The 23880-nt window shown below is 38.6% G+C and overlaps 1 protein-coding gene across 2 annotated transcripts in view; it reads right to left on the bottom strand.

Moving 5' to 3' along the window:
• Window positions 1-956: 956 nt before the first annotated feature.
• The window catches only part of LOC134538492 (exonuclease mut-7 homolog), a 55070-nt gene continuing 32146 nt past the window's right edge, over window positions 957-23880 (bottom strand). For both annotated transcript variants that reach the window (XM_063379860.1, XM_063379861.1), the window contains 8 exons: window positions 19162-19306; window positions 16922-17117; window positions 15984-16130; window positions 12761-12895; window positions 8725-8876; window positions 5961-6182; window positions 3572-3706; window positions 957-2926 (listed from right to left, as the gene is read on the bottom strand). In XM_063379860.1, coding sequence (XP_063235930.1) covers window positions 2558-2926; window positions 3572-3706; window positions 5961-6182; window positions 8725-8876; window positions 12761-12895; window positions 15984-16130; window positions 16922-17117; window positions 19162-19306 — 1501 coding nt within the window. In that variant the 3' untranslated portion in view covers window positions 957-2557. The remainder of the gene's footprint in view (window positions 2927-3571; window positions 3707-5960; window positions 6183-8724; window positions 8877-12760; window positions 12896-15983; window positions 16131-16921; window positions 17118-19161; window positions 19307-23880) is intronic.

Genomic DNA, 23880 nt, shown 5'->3' with positions numbered 1-23880 from the left:
ATATGCCAGATTTTGACAGATTGTCGCCTTGGCCCCTCTCTTCTACTTCTGAAATGTTCACTGATGAAGTATAACTACTACCACTATTATCTGACATTTCCACATCAGAATCACTTTCATCCACCGCATTGCTAATGTCATCAAAAATCCGCTTACGTTTTGAACACATTGTCACGTGTCACCAAATGTCATCACAAAAACACGTGCTTGAATAAAAACAAATATATTTGTTTACAGCAAAGATTAGAATAAGACTTAATCACTAAAGCAAAGAATAATACTTAGGAAAAAGAGTAAACACGCATTCTAGTGAAAAATTGAGGAACTAAATTTGTAAAAAAAAGTTTAAAAATGCTATTGATTTCGGACGTCTGTCAGACCGACTCGTGCACGAAGGTCATTTTGGAATGCGATGGCTGACAGACCGATCTGTGCACGTATGGGTTAGAGAAAATCAATCATCGCCGTGGCGAGATCTGAACCACATTCCTTGAGGTCTTCAAGAGGCCACGCTAACGTAACGCTACCAACCTTGCTGAGGTTACAAAAGGAGAATGAGCATCAGAACATTGTAACGCCAGCATCCTTAGGTTTTTAAAAACTTGAGATTACTTTTTACTAGGACTATTTCAGTCAAGGGTAGTTTCACTATCAAAAAATTTCATTTGGCAAACCGATACATTTGGTATGTCCCCTAATGTTTATAAAATAAACTATACAGGTTCATTGTCCTGTGAAAATTTCATATGGTGTGCGCGCGCATCATTAAAATTTCATTATTTTTCCATAACATGTCTAAAGAAGTATAACTGAAAAAATGGTTTGTTTTTGTTTGCATCACATTCATCAATGTGTTAAGTCTATGTCAATATAAAATTTAAATAAAAATTATTCAACCATAACTCCCAATAAAAGTAGCATAGCCATCAAAGGGTAAAAAATAAAGGAGTGCAATATAATGGACAGGTATGTGATCAGTTTATTAACAAATATGGAAAATAACAGTGAACAAGGTCCCACTCGTCCATATGCCCCGTTAATCCAGACAGGATATTTTTTAAAAACAGTAGTATTTACTAATTTTTGCAGGTTAAAAACTTTAAGTCTTCTTATAAAATACAGTAGAACCCTGTTATAATGAATCTGAAGGGAGTAGTTTATATGTTCACTATAGAGGGGAAACTTTATATCTGGGAAAACTTTTCTATTGGCTATACATACTCAATATCAAAATCTTAACTACACATAGGCCTAAGACAAGAAAAGAATGAATGAAAATACTCAAAGCAACAGTTTTATGAGCAAATGCAGATATTTTTAATGCACTATACATGTACAAACTTTCTATTAATGGTTTTTCAACATCTGCGTATTTTCCTTTTTTCAGGCGTTTAATAGGTACTCTGTGACGTATTCGCAGCTTGAGAAAGAAGATTGTTCAGCTTGTTCAATATTGTACTTAATGTGGATGTAATTCCCAGTTCCTTTGCTATTAACACGTGCGGGACAGTGGGGTTTAAGTCTGTCTACCTTTTCAATAATGTCCAGTTTATCTCTCACAGATAATGCCTTACGTTTTTTTACCGCGTTTCTCACCCTTTTTATGTACGTATTTCTTATTGAAGCACATTTGCAGCTTAATAAAACAAAATTCTTTTTACCGTCAAAAGTAAATAAACGAAAAATAACGAGTCTGGCGCATCAAAGATCACTATGTATCATTTAGTATCGCAGTTGCTAAAGCTGGAACGAAATTTTCTCACTTTCTATGGAAAAATTTAGTCCACAGAGTTCTATCTAGTGGTAGTCTTATGAACTTTACTCGATCAAAATGTCCGAAACGTGAACGATAAAAATGATACGTAAAAATATTGAATTTGCTGCTATAATGTACATACATATGTGTGGCGGTAATTTATTTTTAATTTTGATAACATATTAAATGTACACGCGTTCGCCCATTCTTGAACTATGCAGGGAATACTATTTTTTATTTTCACCAAACTGATCACCATTTCTGGCTACACGTAGCATACCGAGGCCACTCGAATACGACTTGTTTATAATATGAACAGTAGGCAATCGAGTAGCGTATTGCGGAGAAAAACTTCAATGTGATCCAGAATAGACGTTTTGTGAAAAAACTTGTAATTATATGAAAATTTAGAGATAAATGTGCATTATGTCTGCAAAGTTTGTTCGTGGTACGCGGGAAAACGTATCAACATTGACAAAAGTTGTGCGCTATATCCAATAAATTAATACATAACCTCACATCATTTTGCCGGGACTGAGACGAAAATTCACAATAAACGGGAATTCATTATAGGCGGGTTCACTATAAACGGGTTCTACTGTAGTATTAAAACCAAAATTAAGTGCAGGAAAAGTTGCCTTACTGGAGAAAAAAATTAAAAAAAAAAAAAACTTGCATTACTCACAGGTTAGGGTAAATTCTGTTTAATCTGTACTTTAGTGACCCAGACTACTGTCCGGATGAGTGGAATACTGCTGATAAATGGCTGAAGCTAGTATAGTTAAAACGGTGTCACTGCCGCTAGGAGTGGGTCGCCGGGAAGACGCTGCCCGCGAAGTGCGCCAGGCAGCGGTCGTAGTGGCAGCCCACCCAGTACACCTTGCCGCAGGCGCTGCACACGCTGAAGTGCCGGACCCTGGCGAGCACCTCCGGGGCCAGCTCCTGCACCAGCACGGTGGCCCCCCGGGCGGTCACGCCTGTGTCCGGGTCCAGCCGCCCGCCGGCCAGCTTCAGGGCCGGGCCGGGCCGCCGCTCCGGCTCCGGGTCCCCGTCGCTGTCGCTGGAGCAGTCCTCCTCCTCCGCCGGCAGGTAGCGCAGGCCCGAGTGGCGCCACCGCAGCGCCTGCATCTCCGCCTGCGTCGCCTCCACGAACTCGTCCCCGTTGCACACCTGACAACCACCACCACGTGCAATCCAGTTATCATCATTTGTAGGGGCATGCGTACTTCGCGAAAAGATTCCGAGACCAGTTGAAAGTTAAAAAACACTGTAGCATCAGCTGTGTTTCGTGATTGGGTAGTTTCTTTCCGATTTATGTCGATCGTTTCATAACCAATCACAGTAATTCAGTGCGCGAGCAAACACGTCCTGAGTGGCCCGGTCAAATATGGCAACGACTTCTCTCGCAGACGGCCGCCAATCACAAGTATGAAACCGCTGGTGCGGGTACACCTTTTTGCAGTCTATAAGGCGGTCAGATTTTTTCGCGAAAAATACATGCCCCTAATAATTTGTTATAAAGTTTTTGTCATATTTAAGGTTAATAATGTTTGCAGGCTTTCACGGCCATTGTCTGTAGTAGCTTGGCTTCTGGGCTGTAGCCGTGTCCTTGGCAAATAATTCATCGACGTTTCGGTCGACATTGCAGTCACCATCATCAGGGAGCAGTTACCTACTGAGGTTCTTACCAGTTGTCCTGCCTTTATATACTCTTGCCTGCACCTTCCCCTCAGGCAAAAATTTGTTCCCCTCAAGTATTTTTTTTATTTATTTAAAAACTGGTCGGCTGTCCAGGCAAGTGCAGGGGCCCCTCACCTGGCACCTGCTGAATATGTCGCCCTCCGAGACGTGGACGTTGAAGTACTGCAGCACCTCCACCAGCTGGTCGTCCACCACGCTCTCGATGTTCCTGATCTGGTAGCAGTGGCCGGCAGGCACGTACTGCTTCAGCTGGAACAGCGCAGCGCATCCCGTATCTACCGCTCCCCGCCCACTTGCAAGCACACCGTCCGACTGGTAAACTGACACGTGTCGTGCACGAAGCTACAGACTCCGATTCCCTTCATCATCCTCCCCCACGTGTTCTTGGCCGCAGTGCCGGTCACCATCCCAACTCAGAGCTGCTGCGTGACCTCGAACCGCCGAGAAGGGTAATGCTTCTTCCATCCCTTCCCACCGACTCATCATGCACCGCCAATCAGCGTTGCCCTCTTTACCCTTACCCTTCCTCCCGGCCAGATACACGATCAAAGAATCAGTTGGCACTCCAGGGACAGCAGTCAGTGTTAATTAAACGGCCAGGCACCGGTTAATTGCCTCGACTAGTCGTTTACCTACTGGAACCTTGCGCACGCTCTGGCGGGGTTTTCCGTCGAGTTAACACCCCTGGAAGAGACTCCTTCGCGTCACCCGCACCACCGCTGTGCCTCCGGTAACTCCAGCCACCTCGTGGACCCCGACAGGCATCTCAACCCCTCGTAGTCCCTTCCAGAGGAAGGTAGCTCCAGAGTAGAGGGCCAGAAATAACACTGGAACGTCATTTCACATTTTTGCATAAAAAGCACTTGATCTTGTAATAAATTACTGGGTTTAAGCTGTGGAACTGAACACTCTTGGGTAGCACATACTCTCATGCAATATTTTAACATGTAGCTGGTGTTAAAAAAAAAAATTCCCTGATTACAATGTTAGTGTGTATCCCGTGGATAAATTCAGGCAAATGACTGAACTTTCACAGCACCAAGCAACGTTTTATGAAATAAAACAAACTGAGTTATAAAGAATTTTAAACGGTTTTATTTGCTCTATATTTGGTATTAAAACAGTTATTTTGTCATCAAGAACTAAATAGAAGGGTGTTAATTTTATATCATAGAAGAACATAAAAAAAATGCAAATATACTAAAAACTAATGATAAAGACAAATCATTTTTGTTCTCATTTGCTGTAATGATAAAATACTGTAATCAGATTACATAATTACTTTTTCCAACTTACAAAGAAAAAAGGCAAATTCTTTCAAATTTAGCTTAAAATCAAACTAATGGCATCATTGCTACAAACCTTTCAGGAATAAAATACAAAAACAAAAAAAAAGAGCAAGGATTGTGGCAAATGAACATGCTTGAAAAATAAATTACAAATAAACATTAAAAACCTGAATATAAGTATTGTAAGGGTGGTATTCTAAGATGTTTGGGTAAGGTATCGAATACACACTGCCTTGTTGGGACACAACCGTAACTAACTCGCGGGCCATATTCTAGAACATGTCCAAACCAAATCCCAGTAAGGAAACAAATCAGCAACTTTTTTAATAAACTGTGCGCTGCGCAAGGCTAGAAACTGGTTCCAATGCATTCTAGCAGATGTTTAGCATCCATCCATACAATTTTTACGACAAAAATCGCACAAAAAATGGAACTGTCTTTCTAATTTTCCAAATGGCATTAGGAAATGTCAAGTGAAAAATCGGTTTAGTGTTGCACTGTCTACTGCAAATACTCCTCATACTCATTGTACTAGATCTTGGCCTAAGTATGATAATAAATAATAATAATTTAGTAATAACTGTAGGACCACAGAATTATATTTTATCTCATCGTAATACATATCCTATAAAAGCTGTTACTATTGTTAACACGAGTTCACGAAAGTGACTACATACGAGTTAATTGAGTCAGATGAACGTCCACCATCTGGATGAAATCACCAGAGAAGTGAGCTAGGTCATAGATAGGACACCAAAAACCATTCCTTAAATATAAGGGACTGGCAGTGTCCCACCTCAGGGTTTGGGAGCAGTTTTGTGCACTTGGAATACGGTTCGGGTACAGGTGTAGCATACAACACCTAAACCCTTATTTTTCTAAAACACATACAGTAATAACATTATTGGTGAATTCAGCATGCACCACTGTCAAATAAAGCACTACGAATAATGTTCGCAGGCTTTCACTGCCATTGTCCGAAGTAGCTTGGCTTCTGGGTTGTAGCCGTGTCCTTGGCGAATAATTCACCTACTGTAGGTGATGATGGCGACTGGAATGTTGACCGAAACGTCGGTGTGAATTATTTGCCAAGGACACGGCTACAACCCAGAAGCCAAGCTACTTCAAAGCACTACGAAGTTCAGGAAAATGTTTACCATGCGCGATGTGTTTCCTCCCCAGCCGACTAGATCCACAACGCTAGCGACCCTCACCTTGTGGTAGGCAGCGCCCGCTGTGATGATCATCCTGCCCTCGCTCATGGCGACCTTGGCGCAAGTGTCGTGGCAGTCCGCGGAGCCGAGGATGACTGTGTCGACTCCGCAGCGACGCAGGACCCTACCCAGGCCTTGCAGCATCGAGTCGCACACCACGCGCAGCGACCGAGGCGAGATACTCTCCGTGAACGGCGCTGGGCCCACCACATCTTGCAGATTCTGGTTCCATACAAACATGCATCACAAATTTATTTTTTATTTTCTAAGCACATTAAACATCACAGATGAATTTTAAACTTCTGTGAATGTCAAGTTACTTATAATAAGCATAATATGTTGGACACACTGCATTACTAGAAAAACCTCCGAAATGCATAGAAAAGATGAATACTTAAACACATGGGGAAAAAAAGCTAACATTAACTGATGCTTAGAAAACAATACATATTTGTAGAAGGAATTCAGTACGAAAATAAAAAAAGACAGCACAGATGAACACAGTATTGCAACCAGTGCGGTACACATTGAAAAACAACGGCTCTGGACAGCACAGCGACACAGCTATGACAAAACAGTGGCAACGTTTCGGAAACTGGGGAACTGGTATCTGCTCTCATCATCATGCATGTATCATTTGATATATGTTAATGTTGGCTGGTGTTCTGTGTGTTTATGTGTTCATATTTTCTGACCATTCCGATGATTTTTAAATGACAACTAGCATAACCCAGCAATGGCGTATGTACAACATCCAGTAACACACTGTTGACTTCCTCAAGGTAGTTAGAAATTCTGACTTATTAACTGGATAAAATTGTATTTATAGGTCAAGTGCTAAATTCATTATTCATTCTAGGTTTTTTTCCCACTATTTTTATGGTTTTTCTAATAAATTTCGTAAAATGTAACTGCATCCTAATAAAAATACATGTAACTTAGCTAACGATGTTGGTTACATGAGATCATTTAATATTAAAAATATATCATTTAAAATTATGTAAAATATAAAGTATTCCTGTAAGACTATATTATTCTGTGAAAAAAGTGTATTTCCTTAACATAATTTAGTAGCTCTTGTATGTTGTTTAAACTATGGCAGTAGAAATCAACAGCAAACCATAAGGGCATAATTGAAATTACTTCAGTAGCAGCCAGGGATCAAAACAGTTTACGCATTAAAATTTTTACTACTAAAATAAACAATAGAATTTTCACAAGTATTTTGTTTGTTCAGTGCTTTAGAAGATTAACTGTTAAGTGATATAGTTCCCTCACCATCGCAAATGTCCCATCATTTTTTTTTCTTTCGAAAAATGTTAGCTGCAGTTCATTTATGTTTTCCACTGCTGTGTTCAAGTTCAAGACACATTCAGTGACTTTCAAAAGGTTAGAATCTTGCTGGACTCAGATAGTCAAGCTTATTTCATATCCGAAGAAGCTTTGTCACGTCTAGGACTGTCCCATCAGAAGAAAACTCTGCTTCTCAGGTTCCACTTAGTGTAGGCAGTAGCAGATGAGCACCAGAAACGTGATTCGCAGCTGACTGAATCTGTGTGAAATTCTCTAGGGTTCGCCCCACAGGCATGGGAAGTCTGCCTGCAGAAAGTCTCTCTCAGTCCGTTCTCCACACTGGTGTGGTACATGGAGACTGTTTCTATCGCCGTGGCAAAGGTAAGGAAGTTCTGTGTCTTGTCGTACACTTGCTTTTTGGTTCGTTCCACAACTGAGACAGTACACATAGAACTCGAATCAGACTTGCCTACAGATGCTTTCCTCGCTGCCTTTCAGCGTTCTGTTGCATGACATGGCCACTGTACCCACTTATACAAACACCGTGGCACTAATTTTTCTGGAGCAAACCGGACATTAACTGAACTAAGAGAGTTTAGTGTCACCTGGCACTAATCCACCGCCTGCCCCCTCACTTTGGCGGACTCTGGGAGGCAGGGATCAAAAGGGTAAACATACTTGTGTTCAAAACAATCTGTCTGCAAATCCTCACATACGAGGAGCTAACTACTGTTTTGGCTCAAGCGGAAGTCTTGAACTCGCGCCGCTTGTATCCCAGTTCAAATGATCCCAATGAGATGTAACAGGACTGTAACAGTGCATCCCAGCAAGGATGGAGTCATGCAAGTGGCTGAAGTCTGCATACCACAGGGCACAAAACCCTGGCCTCTATCGGCTCAGTAACTCGCCATGGGCGATACTGATGCATACAAAGTGTAATTTAATTGAGTGAAGATTAGAGAAGGGTGTGGAACTGTGTGTGTAAGTGTTTTGTTGAGCTGTGAACAACTTCAAGGTAGCAGGACGTCTGGGCCAAGACTCATGTTTGAATTTCCCGCTCGCCAGACTACAGTGGCGCTGCTGGTGGCAACACTTCAGAAACTCAGTTGAAAATATGGCGCTTCCACTGTAACATTGACTTGTGGGCCTCTGCGAAGTTATAATAAAATACAGTCTGAGCCCAGACAAACAGATACAAAGTAAAAGGAACCAACACAAATGCAAACATAAAACTCTAAAATTAGATTAAATTAAAAACATTATAATTTGATGTAAAAATACACATACATAAATTACAATAACAAACAACTATCTCGAGCATGGACAGAAGGAAGGACGAGCTAAAACATAACTATAATATTTAATCTCCAATTATTAAAGACAAATTCTTAAGTGAAATAACTAACACTTGAGCTATACAAAACAATTAAGTATTTAACAGCCCTACTACAGAAACTAAACTAGTATTTACCTGCTTCCGTATCTTCTTGTTCTTCTTTGAAACTGACTTTCTAACAAGATTGGCTGAAATCTCCTTGCAGATCTTTTCGATTGGAATATTCTGTTCGTGAGCACACTGGACCATAACATCATAAACTTCTAGCAAGCAGTACGCATCTAAAGCTGTGAAATGCAACACACATTTAGTTTACAAGTAATAAAGAGTACAAAATGGAAAACAAACATTTAAATATGAATTCAGACAAAATCTCACTGTTTTTAATACCAATAAATTAGAGTTGCAAATTGTATTGTCATAACCACATGTTAAAAAATAATAATAATTACTTGGACTAAGCTTTTGGAACTACGTATATTCCCACTCATAACAATACGAACATAATGGTATCAGACTGATACTGCTTACTACTATCTTCACCCAGTGAAGGAGAAAAAAAATCTTATAATTCTGGACACAAGCACATACATCTGTGCACGAGAATGCACCAAATACCGACCATGAAATGGAGTGTTTTTCTCTCCAACCAGCACAAAATCATTAAACAAATACTGTTTTAATCCTCCTTGGTGGTTCTTGCTTGAACAACAGTATTTATTTATTCATAACACTCACTTCATTCGTTACTGCTTAGATACATATGAACTTTAAGCTTATAGGTCCTGTGCAGGACAACGTAATACATAGTAAGTTTATAGAAGCAGTACGCTATGCGAGAAGATGAACATGCACGCGTATGACCACATGAGTACACAGTGTTGTAGTTTTCATGTTTTGAGTATGATCACTCGTAATAATAAATCAGACACGTGCATTCCTATAGCTCGTCCCACTCTTAGATTGCAGTACACGGCTTATGGCACGCGCTGTATGATAAATAAAATACGGTAATGGAAATTCTTGGTCGAGTAAGTTATGGGAAAAATCCGAACAATTGGTTCGAAATGGGGAAGATTTTTTGAAAAACAGAAAAATCGCAACAACTCCCATAATATAAATAATATCGCATCCGTTTTAACGTATGATAACTCGGAGTAGGTACCTAATGCCGAAAAATGTTTTCTAAATAAATTTTTGATACGACCAGCCATAACTGCATGGGTTCAAAAAAAATTTCACCGGACAAAAAAAAAGTAACTGCCTTAGTAGACACCTTATCAAATCTGTTTAAATTGTTTGTAAATATCATAATTATTTTCCAAAACTTTGTACCATGATCGCTATTAAATTCCTTCGTATTTATTTTATACATTTTACATATTATGTTCAAGAATCGATTAAAATATTTTTGTTGACTAAAGAAGCCATGTATTTGAAATTGCTTGTATGACAGAACCCCACTTATCTAAACACACGACCCTGTTTCCTCTTACGACGGCAGCGCGCGCTCTTGTACTGATAAGACATCTTTAACAGCTATTTCCACGGAAACTGTAGAAGCAATTCAGATGGAGCTGCTTTTAAAAACTAATTCAATTCATTGTGAACATTTTTCACGCTTTCGTCCCCCATCTATCTTTAATAGAAAAATTTTTTTCCGCTGGTCAACATTTAATGTGTCAGTTTGTGAGAAAATGCATTTCAATATATTAAAAAAATTATTTAAGTGAAACCTGTACAGTTTTTGTCTTAACATTTGTTCGGTGGCGTCCTAAGGCATTAATTTATTAATAAAAAAAATCTGAATGAAATACACATGTAGGTTTTATTTTTTTTGATGTGAAACATATCGGAATACTTCAAAACAGTTCGCAGCGAATAAGTTATGTTTTTTAATTTTTTCGGACACTTAAAATATTGTTAAGTATTCAAAATAAGCATTGCCTGATGTGTATTTCGATGCTATACAATATGAAAAAAGCTTGGTCCAAAAATTAAAATTTTAATTTTGTTTGATATTTGGCAACAACGCACGAAGTAACAAGGACAGTGCTAACGGCAATCGGCGTGTGTTAGAGAGAGAGAGAATGCGCCCATTTACTTCCACACTGCAATCTAAGAGTGGGATGCTCTATAGCAAATCTCCTTACTTGTGTCAGTTAAGAGAGAATGCAGTTTCCCCCAAATGCTAATTTTTGTCACTAATTAATTGTGAAAATTGCTACAAATTTCCTTTTTCAAAAAACAAATCCAACACTCAAGACATGGTAAAAATTAAAATGAACAGTAGAATAAACATTTTAATGAGTTAACAATTGAAGACGTCTAATAGTTTTAGACAGTGAGGTGGGAACGTAATAACATTGTTACTAAAGGAGAGATTCTTGGTTTGTTAACAGTTTTTGAATAGCTATTAATACACTTATACAAACAAATGAATTTAAGTATTCATTATTGTCAAAAGATTCTATTGGATGTCTGGCAATGACATTAAATACGTTAACTGAATCTTGGAAAATTTTTCAACATTTATATTAAAGTATCCTTGATATTCTGCATCTACGCAAATGAGAACGGTGTACTTTTCACTGAAGCTTAAATGCATCCACATAAAAAAAAATTACACAGACACAATATTTTGTACGGAACAATTATATTTTCTCTGTTATAAACAAGTATAAATGCTTTGACATGTGGTGCAAAGCATTTTGTTCAAACATGTTTATAAGGTTCCTGATAATAACATTTTCCTGCTGGCAACACTTTTATTTTACGCTACCAAATTTTTTTCAAAAGAAGGATAGTTTCTGGTGTTATAACATTTTATGTTTTAACATTTCCTGCTTACACTATAACAAAATAAACATTTAAAAAGGTAAAATCATTGATTGTAAACAAACTATGTATGTACCTACATAGTCATTTTCTTCACAATATTACAATCCTGCCACTTTGGAATATTTTTTTGGGTGTTTACTTTCAGGATGCATTGTTGCCACACTATAAAATCACAATAGGAAAGCACAAAAGTTATGTGCAGGGTTTCCGTTCCAGATATTATTATGAACTAAATGGACACCAGGCAATGGGACATGGGTTTTCAATAAAAAAAAATTAGTGCAAGATTGGAGTAAGCCAAAATCTGAGTCGCACACCTCATCCTCAAACTAAATTTTATAGTAAAATGTGATACTTCCCCCCCCCCCCCCCCCTTTTTCTTGTCAAGGAAATGTCAACAGAGTTATACTGCAGTCTGTACTACTCATGTAGGTGTTAGCAAAGTTCGAAGTTCGGTGAGAACATTAGATTGTTTACACAAAATACTATCAGACCAATAACATATTTACTAGCAGAGGATCAAACTAAAATTTGGGAAATAAAAATCCAACATTTTCATTATAAGGGTTGCCCTCAAATATGGGTCATCTGTCTTTAGTAAAATTCCATAGATACAAGTCCAAGTCCCAACTTATTAGGGTGTAAGAAATACGGCACTGGTATTAACACACTCCGCCCTCTTTTTTGTCTGCTTACTGTAGGAGGTGGGATTCTTGCGCCCACTTTTCTCTACTGTCCCTCTTATTTATGACCATCCTATTCACAGAACGACAAAGGAGAAGAATAATATTTTTTATAACTGTGTATCCTTTCCTTTTTTCCCCTGTCCTCTTCCCGAATAGATAAAACTGCATCAAGCTACCCTTTCTTGCTGTTTTCTATCATAAAACCTAGCTCACACTTCACAGTCCGTGAGAAATTTGTGTGGGGCTGTAGAGGCTGGAGCACCGTAAAAGTCTTAAAGGTCGCACTTCAAAGCACCAATAATGGCTCCAGTTTCTCATGGAAATGTTGCCTTTGAAAGCTAGGAAATCTCACACAAAAATAAACAATAATGTTGGGTCGGCGCCATTCATGGTACTTCTGACGCACTGCTGAGAAATTTTAACTGAACAATTTTTAATTACCTGAGATGTTATATTTATTGAAAATGAACACAAGATAGTTATTTACGCACATACTCAACAACATAATTCAACAGTAAATTTTTTTTTCTTACCTATGCGAAAAATCAACGTAAGAATCACACTGCAATTTTTTTGACCTAAAAATGCTACCCATACGCGAGTAGTGTATTAGAGCTTGCACACAGACTGAGATGACAACGTACCTGCGTACAGGATCTGACTCTGGCGAAGTGGGCGCTTCTCCCAGTTCGAGAACTGGTCCATCTTGTTGATTCGCTGGCCGAGACACAGCTCCACCAACCGAGCGAGGCTCTCCCTCCCTGCGTTCGTGTCGCTTCCTGCACACGTTCCTCCGTGCAACCTCAATCCACACGCAACGACAGCTGATAAAGGCTCAGTGACTAGAAAGTTTCTAATAGCTTAGTTGCTTGTTCAACACCAAGCGTCCACTGAGCTTTTACTTTACAAGATGGAAGTTGAATTCAGAACATTTTCGGCATCATCCTGATGAACAAACATTACATTTATGAGCAGTGATAATTTATTTTGTGGTATTGGTTTGGAAACAGCATGTACTGACCATCTGCCGGCAATACGATAAAAAATTACCATCTAGACCATAACGTTAAAGCACACAGCATAGCATAGAGCGATGCCTAGAGACCCCGAAAAATGGTGAAGCGCGAAATTCACGAAATAACGCGAAAATTTGATACTTTAAACGAATTTTGCGACTTTCCTTTGATTTTGACATAGTCGCGAAATTCACGCTTTTTCGCGTGAAATTCACGCTTTTTCGCACAAAATAATGTCCTTATGTCGTAAGTTCTATTTATTTACGCCATCATAAACATAGGCATGAAATAAACATAGACTGAAAGACTAGTGCCGTGATATTATCTTCATTTTGACACGTTAGTGAAATTCACGTATTTTTATTACTCTGTTTACAAACAGTAAATATTGCCATCGCAAATGAAAACAAAATGTAAAAATTGTCAACAATCGATATGTGCACACTACCAACATAACAAATTGACTCCACAGTTTTCGTGTTTTGAATAATGGTCGTTTCTGCCGCAAGGCGCACTGGTGTCGATTTTTCTAACCTAATTTAATCGCATCGAGCTAAGATGGCAGTAATTTTTGCGTGCACATATTTATGAGTGTTTACAACTACCGTCCACATTTTGTAAGTTTTGTGATACAATTGAATTTGTGGCTAAGATGCCGAAAACTTCGACAATGTTTGATCGCGAAAGAGAGATAAAATCGGATGATTTTATATTTTTGATCAGCGGGACAAAATTATGATGTGCAAGTTCTGCAACGTGCGGGTTGATTGTACACGCAAAGACAAGTGCAAAAAGCATGTGGCAAATGACACACACAAAACAAAACAAAAAAGACAATTATTTTGTCAAGCATTCTACCGTGTCTAAACAAATCTCGATAGGCAACAGCGTGAATAAAGCAAACAAGCTTTAAAGTGCAGAAAACAAGAATTTTTTTTCTGATTTTGTTAATATGATGCTGTAAGTTAACATTCCTTTGGAAAAAGCTGATCATCCAGCTATGAGGGAATGGTGTAACACCCATGTTGAAGGTTAGCCTTATTTATTTAGAAATGTTTTCCCCCTCTAATAAAAGTTCATAAGCATATGTAGGCCTACAATATTATCGATTAACTTACCTTTACTTTAAATAAATATGCAAGTACCTCAGATTAACAAACACATAAATAGGATGGATTGCATTGTGAAATGGTGAGCACACCACAATATATTTTTGACTGATTGATTGATTGATGGTTTGACTCTGTAATCCAGCAGTACCTAATCTAGAAAAGGTTAGGTTAGGTCTGGCTAAGAATTGTTTTGAATAAATTAGCCCATTAATATTTTCAGCGATAACCTTATAAATGCTACCTATTTATAAGTATATTGTAAGTTATGTATACATTTTAGGTGCAGGGGATTTGCCATCATCAGCCAACACTCATAGAGAAACTTATGTCCCAAAAATTGGCCAGGCAAATAAGGAAGCAGTAAGGCTATGAGGTTTTTTTTACACCGCCAATGGCATAATTTTTTCACAATTTTTTGCGGTCTCTACTGATTGCTTATTTTTACACCGATTTTTTGCACCGCTTGCTAATTTTTACACCGGTTTTTTGCACCGCTTTTGTCATTTTTTTGCACCGCTTTTGTCATTTTTTTACACCGAAATGAGCCAGTTTTATTTACCATTTTCTGGGGTCCTTAGCGATGCCCTGTAAATTGGCCAATTAGATTTTAGATAGGTACCTAAAACATAACTTATTTGTTCATGCTTTTAGGACATAAACACTCAAAAGAATTTGAAAAAAAAAATTAATTTTAAGGCTAAATAGAGATATTTGTCATCTTGAAATCATTCTCAATGTCATCGAGACTCACACGTGACTAGCCAAAATTTAAACCAGAAACATGGACCTATTTGTTTTAAATAATGGCGAAATCACACTAATTTAACAAAACATTTTTCCCTGCAATGCGCAAAAGTTCTCCGACATTTCCTGATTTTCTTTGACATTCTGAAATTCCCTGGTTTCCCAGTTTTCCCGGCTTGTACCCACCCTGGCCTTTCAGCTCAGTGGCCAGAGGTTCTGGTTGGCAAGACAAAGGTCCCTGAATGGATTCTTGGCCGAGACAAAGATCCCTGAATGGATTCTTGGCCGAGACAAAGATCCCTGAATGGATTCTTGGCCGAGACGGTATCTTTCTTTACTCAGGAAAATTTCCTTCCCAAGTTCAGGGCAAGGTGTGGTGTTGCCCCATCAATTCAATTCTTCAGAAGGCAAAGATGAACGATTGTGATATCATATCACCTAGTACGTCTTAGCCACACCATGACCATCTCCCCACGGTAATTAATAGTGACGAATAGGAATCCAAAATCAGCCGGATCAATGGCAATACAGCTTCGTATTTAGGGGAGGGGCGGAAGACCGGAGGGTTTTGGATGGTATGAAAACCCTCCAATCAAAAAGGGAGTTTGAAATTTTGAAAAATAATAGCCCCTTAAAAAAAACTGTTTAAACAGATTTCTGACATCTTGAAAAGTCATGATCAGAACTATTTTTGTTAATGTTTAAGAAAAGAACAAAAAAATATGAAGCACATTATAACTTTAAAAAAAAAAAAAAAAAAAAAAAAAAAAGTTTTAAAGTTTATGTGGGGAGACTAAAGAAGATTATATTTTGTTATCTCTCCAGTTTTTTTGTTATTTTTAAGGAGGTTACAGGATAAGGCAAGGGAGGGGGGAGAGACCCTCCCATAAGACAGCCACTGAGCCTGATCAACTTTTAGTACATCACCATTGACAGAAGGAATATAGATTGCTAATGTTCAAGAAAATCATAATAAACTGATAACTTTTTTTTACCTTGGTATGGGAAAACAAAATCAAATTCTTTGACCAGCCTGCTCCACACGGAGCACAAGTCGAGAAAGCTGGAACGGTTTATGTTTGTACTCTGCAGTTGTGGGATCGAAGACTCTATGACAGCCAGATCCGTTGATAGACCGAATCCTGGAATGACAAATTAATTTCTTCACACGCAGGGTAAAACCAAATATAAATCTAAAAACGGGAATTTTTATTTTTGTAAAATTCAACAACAGAACAAATACATACACCAACTTAACCTCCATATTAAATCTTAAAAGACATCTTAAAATTAAAAACTGACAGATTACATTCAAAACTTTTTTTTTAATGAACTATTATTTAGCAAAAAAAAAAAAAAGCAGCCTAAATTGTAACTACATTTATCATAACTTTTATAACTTTTTATTCATTAATAAAAAGTATACAATACTTAATTTACATCGGTGGACAACATCACCATAAAAATTAGCGATACAGCAGGGTAAAAATACTTAAACCGACTTTGGTGCAATCAAAAACGGTAGAAATTGCATTTCTAAACAGCTAACCTGACCTAAGAACCGTCAAAATGACGATATAATGGCAAACTACTTCAAACACCGTAATGCCATTTAACAGAATAAGAAAAATGTTAGGTATACGTATAAAAAAAAAGGCATTCTCAGGTTATGTATTATTAAGTGGATGAAGGTGTTATGTTACATTTTTTTTTAAACATTGCACCAAGACCAGGGATGAAGGTGTTATGATGCATTCTATGTATTGGTAAAGACACCTTCCCTCTAACTTCAAAAATAACACAGTTACGAGTTGATAAAGGTGCTATGTACACATGGAAAGTAGCAAACAAATAACTTTCGGAGCCTTTTTCTCAAAACAATAGTTTTGTAACATGACACCTCCTGTTGTTTTGGAACGTGGCGAGAAGGTACCCAGCTTGAGCAGGCCGCCGCAGCTCCAGCAGATGGCTCCGAAGGCGTCCCAGAGGCGGTGGGGGGCCTGTCCCAGGACCGTGGCGTCCAGGATGTAGACCCGGTCGTGAAGCGCCACCTGCATGAGCGCCAGGTCTGACTCCTGCATGCCGAGGCTGGGCTTCCACTCGCAGTCCATGCCCACCACCGCCGCGCCCTGCTCGCACACACACGCGCTGCTCTTCACCCCGTGCTACTTCACTACCACACAGAACAAACAACTGTCTTGCTTTCTGCACGATTACCCTCATTCTCAGGTAGAGCTTGTAACCTATTATCTTTCAGCAGGTGAGAGAAGAGTACAAGAGTGGCCAATACATACATACTTCACTACGATACAAAACAAACAATCGTAGAAACTTCAAACAACTGTCTTGCTTCCTGCGTGATAACTAGAGACCGGAAAAATCCGCGGGTTCAACGACCTCCGGGATGGACTCCGATATCCTCTACACACTCGGGCAAATGCCAACTGTTCGTTTGGCTGGCTGACTTGTTGAGTCGTCTCGACTGGGTGGCCCTGTGATTCGACACTTCCACGAGTGAGGGTCTCTGATTGCTCCTCAGTCCTCCAGATTAACAGTGGACAAATGGCCGAAGCAGCACTAAGGTATAATTATTTGGATTTTAGCACAACACGAAATGAACCCGCGAATTTTTCAGGTCTCTAATGTTAACTCATTCTCTGGTAAAGCTTGTAACCTATTAGTTCAACTTACCTTCCAGCAGGTGAGAGAAGAGTACACGAGTGGCCAATCTGATTGAAATTCTCGCAGAATTGGCTCAACATCAACATGCGATGCTTTTGAAAAAACGCTAACTTTTGGACCAAGCTCGTCATCCTTTTAACCTTTTTACTCGACAATCGTAAAACTTGCAGGCACACGTTTTGTATTTTCTTTCTCAACTGCTTCCAAAAAGACACAGAGATGAGGAAGCATGTCGATAGCTCTTTGTGCACCAGTGACATAATTTTCTAGCCAACGAACAGGGCAGTATTTCAAAGGGAAGAGGTCCTATTTTGTGTGGACAGTGTATAAAGCACGAAAAAATGGCACATCTTTCAAAAAAACTGTAGAATGCTCTAATGGTCTAAGAAACACTACCATATTCTAACCTGTTGCAAGCATGGCAGTTTTGAAAGCTTTATGCAATTTATGCAGACCACGACTTCCAATGTCCAACATTTCAGGATTTTCTTCAGATTCATCTTTCATTATGACCTTGAGATCCCTCAAAAAATGAAGATTAACATTTGGCCCATCCACAGAAACTTGAAGAATGTTCTTAAGTTTAAGGAGGGGGCAACGAATCCAAAAATGCTTTCAAAAGATCACTAGCCTTGCAACAGCCCAAAAATGCTGATGTGTAATAACAAGTGCATACCTCACCTTTTTCGGTGTGCAAGTATCGAACGTTCAAGTTCATTTTTTGACGCTGACTCAGCCTTATTTAGAGACTCACCAAATGCAAGCACAAACTGAAAGCACAGTGCTACAACTTCTTCTAGTTCTTGCTTGAAAAAAAAAGGTGCAAGCCCTTAATGTGTAACCTATTTTAGTTCTTTAAAGCTTAATCTATTTTATTATTATCTATTATAAATTTTGGTACAAAAGTCTTGATAAATAAATGATATTAATCAAATCAACGTTTTTGTGATTTCAGCTATATTTGATTAAAAATACTGATTAATTTCATGTTTTTAGTTGCATTTGTGGTATATTGATATGCTTTATTCGATGTTATTTTGGTTTTAAAGCAATTCATCATATAAACTTGTCCCTAAGGGATCGTCCATTAATCACATGAGGCTCGAAAAAGGGGGAGGGGGGAGGGGGGTCGGGAAAATCACGAAATATCACAAAGGGGGGAGAGGGGGGTGTAGAGAGATATCTTCGCGCGATTTCTACTTATAAGCCTTTCCTTTATTATTTTTATGCCAGTGAGAATAAACCTGCAACCTTAATGTGTGTCTGGACATTTTTATCACTGTTCTTAATTTTCCAGAATTAAATTAGATTATACCTATATTTAAAGATAATATTCTGAAATTTTTAAAAATATTTTGTACCAAAAAAATACACGTGATTTATGGGGAGGGGGGGGGGGGGGGGAGGTGTAAGTCAAAAAAACATCACGTGATTAATGGACGACCCCTAACCATAAGGTGATTGAGCACTTATTGATGACCTGAAACCCACCCGAACGTGGTCGAGGAACTGCTGGAAGCCTGGCCAGCTGTCCACCAGCACGATGCAGTCGCTGCTCAGCGGGAAGGTGTGGTACTCGAGGCGCTGGGCGTCCAGCTCATCGTCCCAGCTCTCTTCCGGCCCTGGGGCTCTGCCCCTGCCGGGGGACGCTCCACTTACACTTCACGACGCCGCCTCTCTCGACACGAGGATATTCACTACCTGTATTACTGTATGTTGTGGCTCTTCAAGACACTTTTTTGGTAGCTTTTTATCACGTTAAATCCTTTTTAAATATTCTACCTTCAGCATTTTTTTTTATGTAGGTATTTTTAATTTTTAGGTCATCTGTTTATTCATGTACTCTAGATTTAGTTATGTTTATTTAAACATTTCCATGGGGCGATCGCTGGGTGCGCTATGCGAGGACTGTGATGTCACCCGACTTCTGCCTAACTGTCTGCGTAGGCCGGCTCGGCGCACAGTATTCGAGACGATGAGCTCCGCGTACGGAAGTTTCGGAATCATACATGTTTTGAGATTATGGGCTACGTCTTGGGTGTACAACACAGTACACCTCTTCACCGCGCCTTTGTCGACCAAGGTAAACGACGGCCCTGTAGAACTAAGTGCCCCTTTCGGCATTTTTGCCAAGCTGTCAGTGCGGAGCTAGAGATTTTGTTTTGAACATCACAAGTAAATTTGTGGAAAGCTTGGCAACGTCTTTTATAGTTATGTAAATGTGGACGCAAAACTGTTTAGAGTAAATTGTGTGCTGTATATTTATTTTGGGCAAGTTTAATAGCAGACTTGGAAGTTCTGTTAAAAGATGTGAGCACCGAGCATAATGCCATATGGTACGTCTTGGCAGCATTTACGACTGTGAATTAATCCGTTAACATGGGAATCACAAGGAAAGATTATGTTGTATTCACGTAACATAAAGAATTTTTAGTTTAAGCTCAGATTTATGGTGCGACTTATATTCGATGGCGATCCTTATGGTGAAAATGTTAAAGATTTTTTGTCCAAAATTACAGATGCAACCCATACGCAGGGTCACCCTTCTGCGGGTAAAACAGTATTTTTATTAAGGATATCATTGCTGAACACTATTTCCCACACAGGCTTCTTACTAATACGGGCAATTGCAAAGTGGTTGGGGGTGGGAATTAAGTCTTCTACTACTGTAGGCAGCGATTTAACGACAAATACATTCACCATTATGTTTCAGGTATAAAGTGATGTGGCAAAGTAGTTAAACCAACAGATTCATATTTCAGATGAACCAGGTTCGAATTTAGTCCTACTAATCTTATTTTTGTTTTCCACATTTTTCTTAAATCCTGGATTGGATCCTTATACAGATCATGGCCACCTCCTTGGCCTGTGTAGTTGTGAGTTGTTTCTATTTCTAATTTCCTTGTTGTCGACAACACTTATAACAAAAATAAATTTTAAAACTGAATGTTAAAACAAAATTAGGGTTTATTATGTATTGAGCCAATAGGTTGGTACACTATTTAATTAAAACTACTGGAAACATTATTCAAACTGTTTACCACTAGGTCTGAGTACATATTAGAGACACAAAGATGTGCCAGCTATGTATGCCAAAACATATGTTTTTGACAGAAAAATGAGCAAATGAGCAGGTTGATAAAAGGCCCAAAAATACATCACACTTGCAAATAGTTTGAAAATAGGTATGTACAGTTGGGAAAGTAGTTGAATGAGGCAAAAATCAATCACATAGATAATTTTTTAAGTGTAAAGCTAGTAACTAAGTAGGCACTGATACTCTCTTATTAATGAATGGAAATAATGCCTTGTATAGCGTCCTAGTGATGAGCAGTGTAAATCAGGGGCACAAAAACAGGAGGGGGGGGGGGGGGGGGGCAAGGGTATTTTGCCCCCCTCCGAAACCATGAAGTGGGGGCAAACAGGGGCAAAGAAAGTGCTGTGTAATCAATTTTTAGATAATAAAACTGCTTAAATAGCACCATTTTCCCCCTTGAAATACAAATTTTCCCGGGGGAGGACCCCCGGACCCCCCCCGCTTCAATAGGAGGGATCGATGATTCTTTATAAAAAGGTATATTACCCCCACTTTGGAAATTTAGTTGTTGTGCCCCTGGTGTAAATGGAATCCAACAAAAATTGGGTTGGTTCCACTAGTCACATTCGGCCAAAGTAGCAATGTCCTTTAGAAAATCTCTTCCACAAGCATATCCTGCGTTTTATGAGTGTTAGGTGACATGGCAATGCCACTTCGGCACTTCTCTCCTAGGTCATGCACAAAAATGAACGGGTGAAGTGTCAGACGCTAGCCAGTATAGTGGTATGCATGACCACAAGCACCATCTGGGGTACTTAGCATAGGCAGTCTCTGCGCTACCACCACCATCCCGATCAAAGTCAAACACCGCAGTAGCTAAGTTGTAACCCTAGCAGCCAACAAATCATGCACGGTTATTACTCCAAGGTGAAAAGAAAATTCACGCACTTTTCGAAGAATTTCTAAAAGTTTGTCAAGAAGCCTGGCAAATGTTTTAATACACACACAGATAAAATGAAACCCACATTAATCATAAAAACAATTAATTCATACGAACATGAATAGGCAGTGTTTTATAGAATGTAGTCAATACTAATTTCAGTATAATAAAAGCTTTTCATACCAATTGATCTCGTAACTATTCTTTCCACATAGTAAAGCTAAACGTTTCCTGGAAGCGAACAACACCTATGTCCTCCAAAGGTATTGTGTATGATCTTTTTTCCTTTTCTGTTACAGAGAAACATCATACTGGCTAGTTTCCACAATTTAATTCATTCTAGATGATTCCTACTTTTCATGTGGCTTTTAGTTCACTTCTGACCATTGAACAAAAACAATTAGGTGCACACCTATCTTTACATGCCCATAACTAGTCTTCATTGACCTCTTTAAACATAAAAACCTGACTTTCTAGACTTTTGAGCGCAGAAATGAAAGATGCATAAATCATGGCATCATGAACACTACAAGATTCTGCATCACAAACAAATCAGAATTCTCACTGTCCACTTGCACACTGCTCACCAACACTAACCAAAATAACTGTATTGCTTTCTGTTATAACTACTCTTTATGTGTAAAATAACTAGGGATGGGTCGAATCCTATTTTTGGCCGAATCCGAATACTTAGTCAAATCCTTTAAGGATTTGTCGAATATCGAATCCGAATCCATGAAAAAAAAAATTATTTAAAATTTTTTTTTTCATTCAAATAATTGTTTTCTAGTACAAATGAACCTAAAACACTGGATTATTCCATTAAAAAAGGCATAAAACAAATACAAAGAACTTACTTGATGAAATATGGGCATGCGATGCTAGTTAATATGACCTAAAAATTTTTAAAAAAACCTACTTTAACACTACTCATGAGTTAATTTAAGTAATATGAACATCAGGTACTTAAGATAGTTACATTCAATGAGCACAGAAGCCTAATTTAAAAACCATAATAATGGAACATGCCTGATGTACACTTAGTAGGCCTACTACAGGTAAAATATGTAACGATCAATTCCGCTATTTACGTTTTTTACCCTCGTAACATAACCCCTAATCGCGACAATTAACAGTCACCACCATAGATCATATTGCAAACACAGGAAAAAGTTTTGGTCTTGCCATTTTTCTCATTAAGATATACACTATTTTTCTCCAGGATGTCAATAAAGTTATTTTCCCATATCAAACGTTTTATGTATTTTACAAGTTGAAATTTATTATTAGTTTGAATACTACCACTTACTGATTTAATGTGGAAATTTTTTTAAAGATATTTTCAAACGTGTTGAATTATGTCGTTGCATCTTAGCATCATTCACGTTTGGTTACGTTGATTCCCGTATAGAGTGCGCGCACGTAGTGGGCTATCGATAAATCGCCTATGATTGAATGCCCCGCGCGCGCTCTATCAAGTACTGAGTAAACTAGCTATTTTTTCGTTAGTATGTACTACGAAGATAATTATGCGTTAATTCCGTCTTTCGTCCGAGTTCCGTTTTTCTGTTTTAATTTTAACGAACTGTGTTTTTGATGCACGGTTTGATTATAAAATGTGCGACTATTATCCCTTAAAACACATATTTCACGTTTTTCCCGCATTGCTGGCACCGGCCCTGACCTTGACACAGTTGTCTCGCCGCGCCGCGTCATTTCAAAACATTCTTCGAGTGGCAAAGATGTAGGTTGGCGATTATACTGCAATCCCCACTTTCAGTTTTGGATATTTTGATAAAAATCATCGCATTATATTCAGGTAAATACGGTTATATCTACGGACATATTTCTCTTGTTCTTGGCTGAATGTTTACTAATGTGTGTGGTTTTCGCCAATTAGTTAATTGAATCCTCGCAGATTCGCCGAATCCTGGATTTGACTGGCCCATCCCTAAAAATAACCTATAATTCTAATGATATCCAGTTACAGGTCAGAAGCAATTTATAATGATAATGATCAAATGATAAAATATTGCTGCTAAAAATCAAACAACCACAACTTAACCAACGTACCCACGAGAATTACTATGACAACCATAATTTTGTCACGTATCAAAATCACTCACCATACATCGGTTCATTACTATCAATCTACTGTTAACAGACATTGTTGAATTTTGCAATGAAACATGTAAGCAAGTTGAAATGCATTTCAAAAGAGTGTGCACATGCG

The sequence above is a fragment of the Bacillus rossius genome, chromosome 13, assembly GCF_032445375.1.
Source record: "Bacillus rossius redtenbacheri isolate Brsri chromosome 13, Brsri_v3, whole genome shotgun sequence".
NCBI lineage: Eukaryota > Metazoa > Arthropoda > Insecta > Phasmatodea > Bacillidae > Bacillus > Bacillus rossius.
The sequence above is the reverse complement of the archived record's forward strand: the minus strand, read 5'-3'. Positions and strand labels throughout refer to the sequence as shown.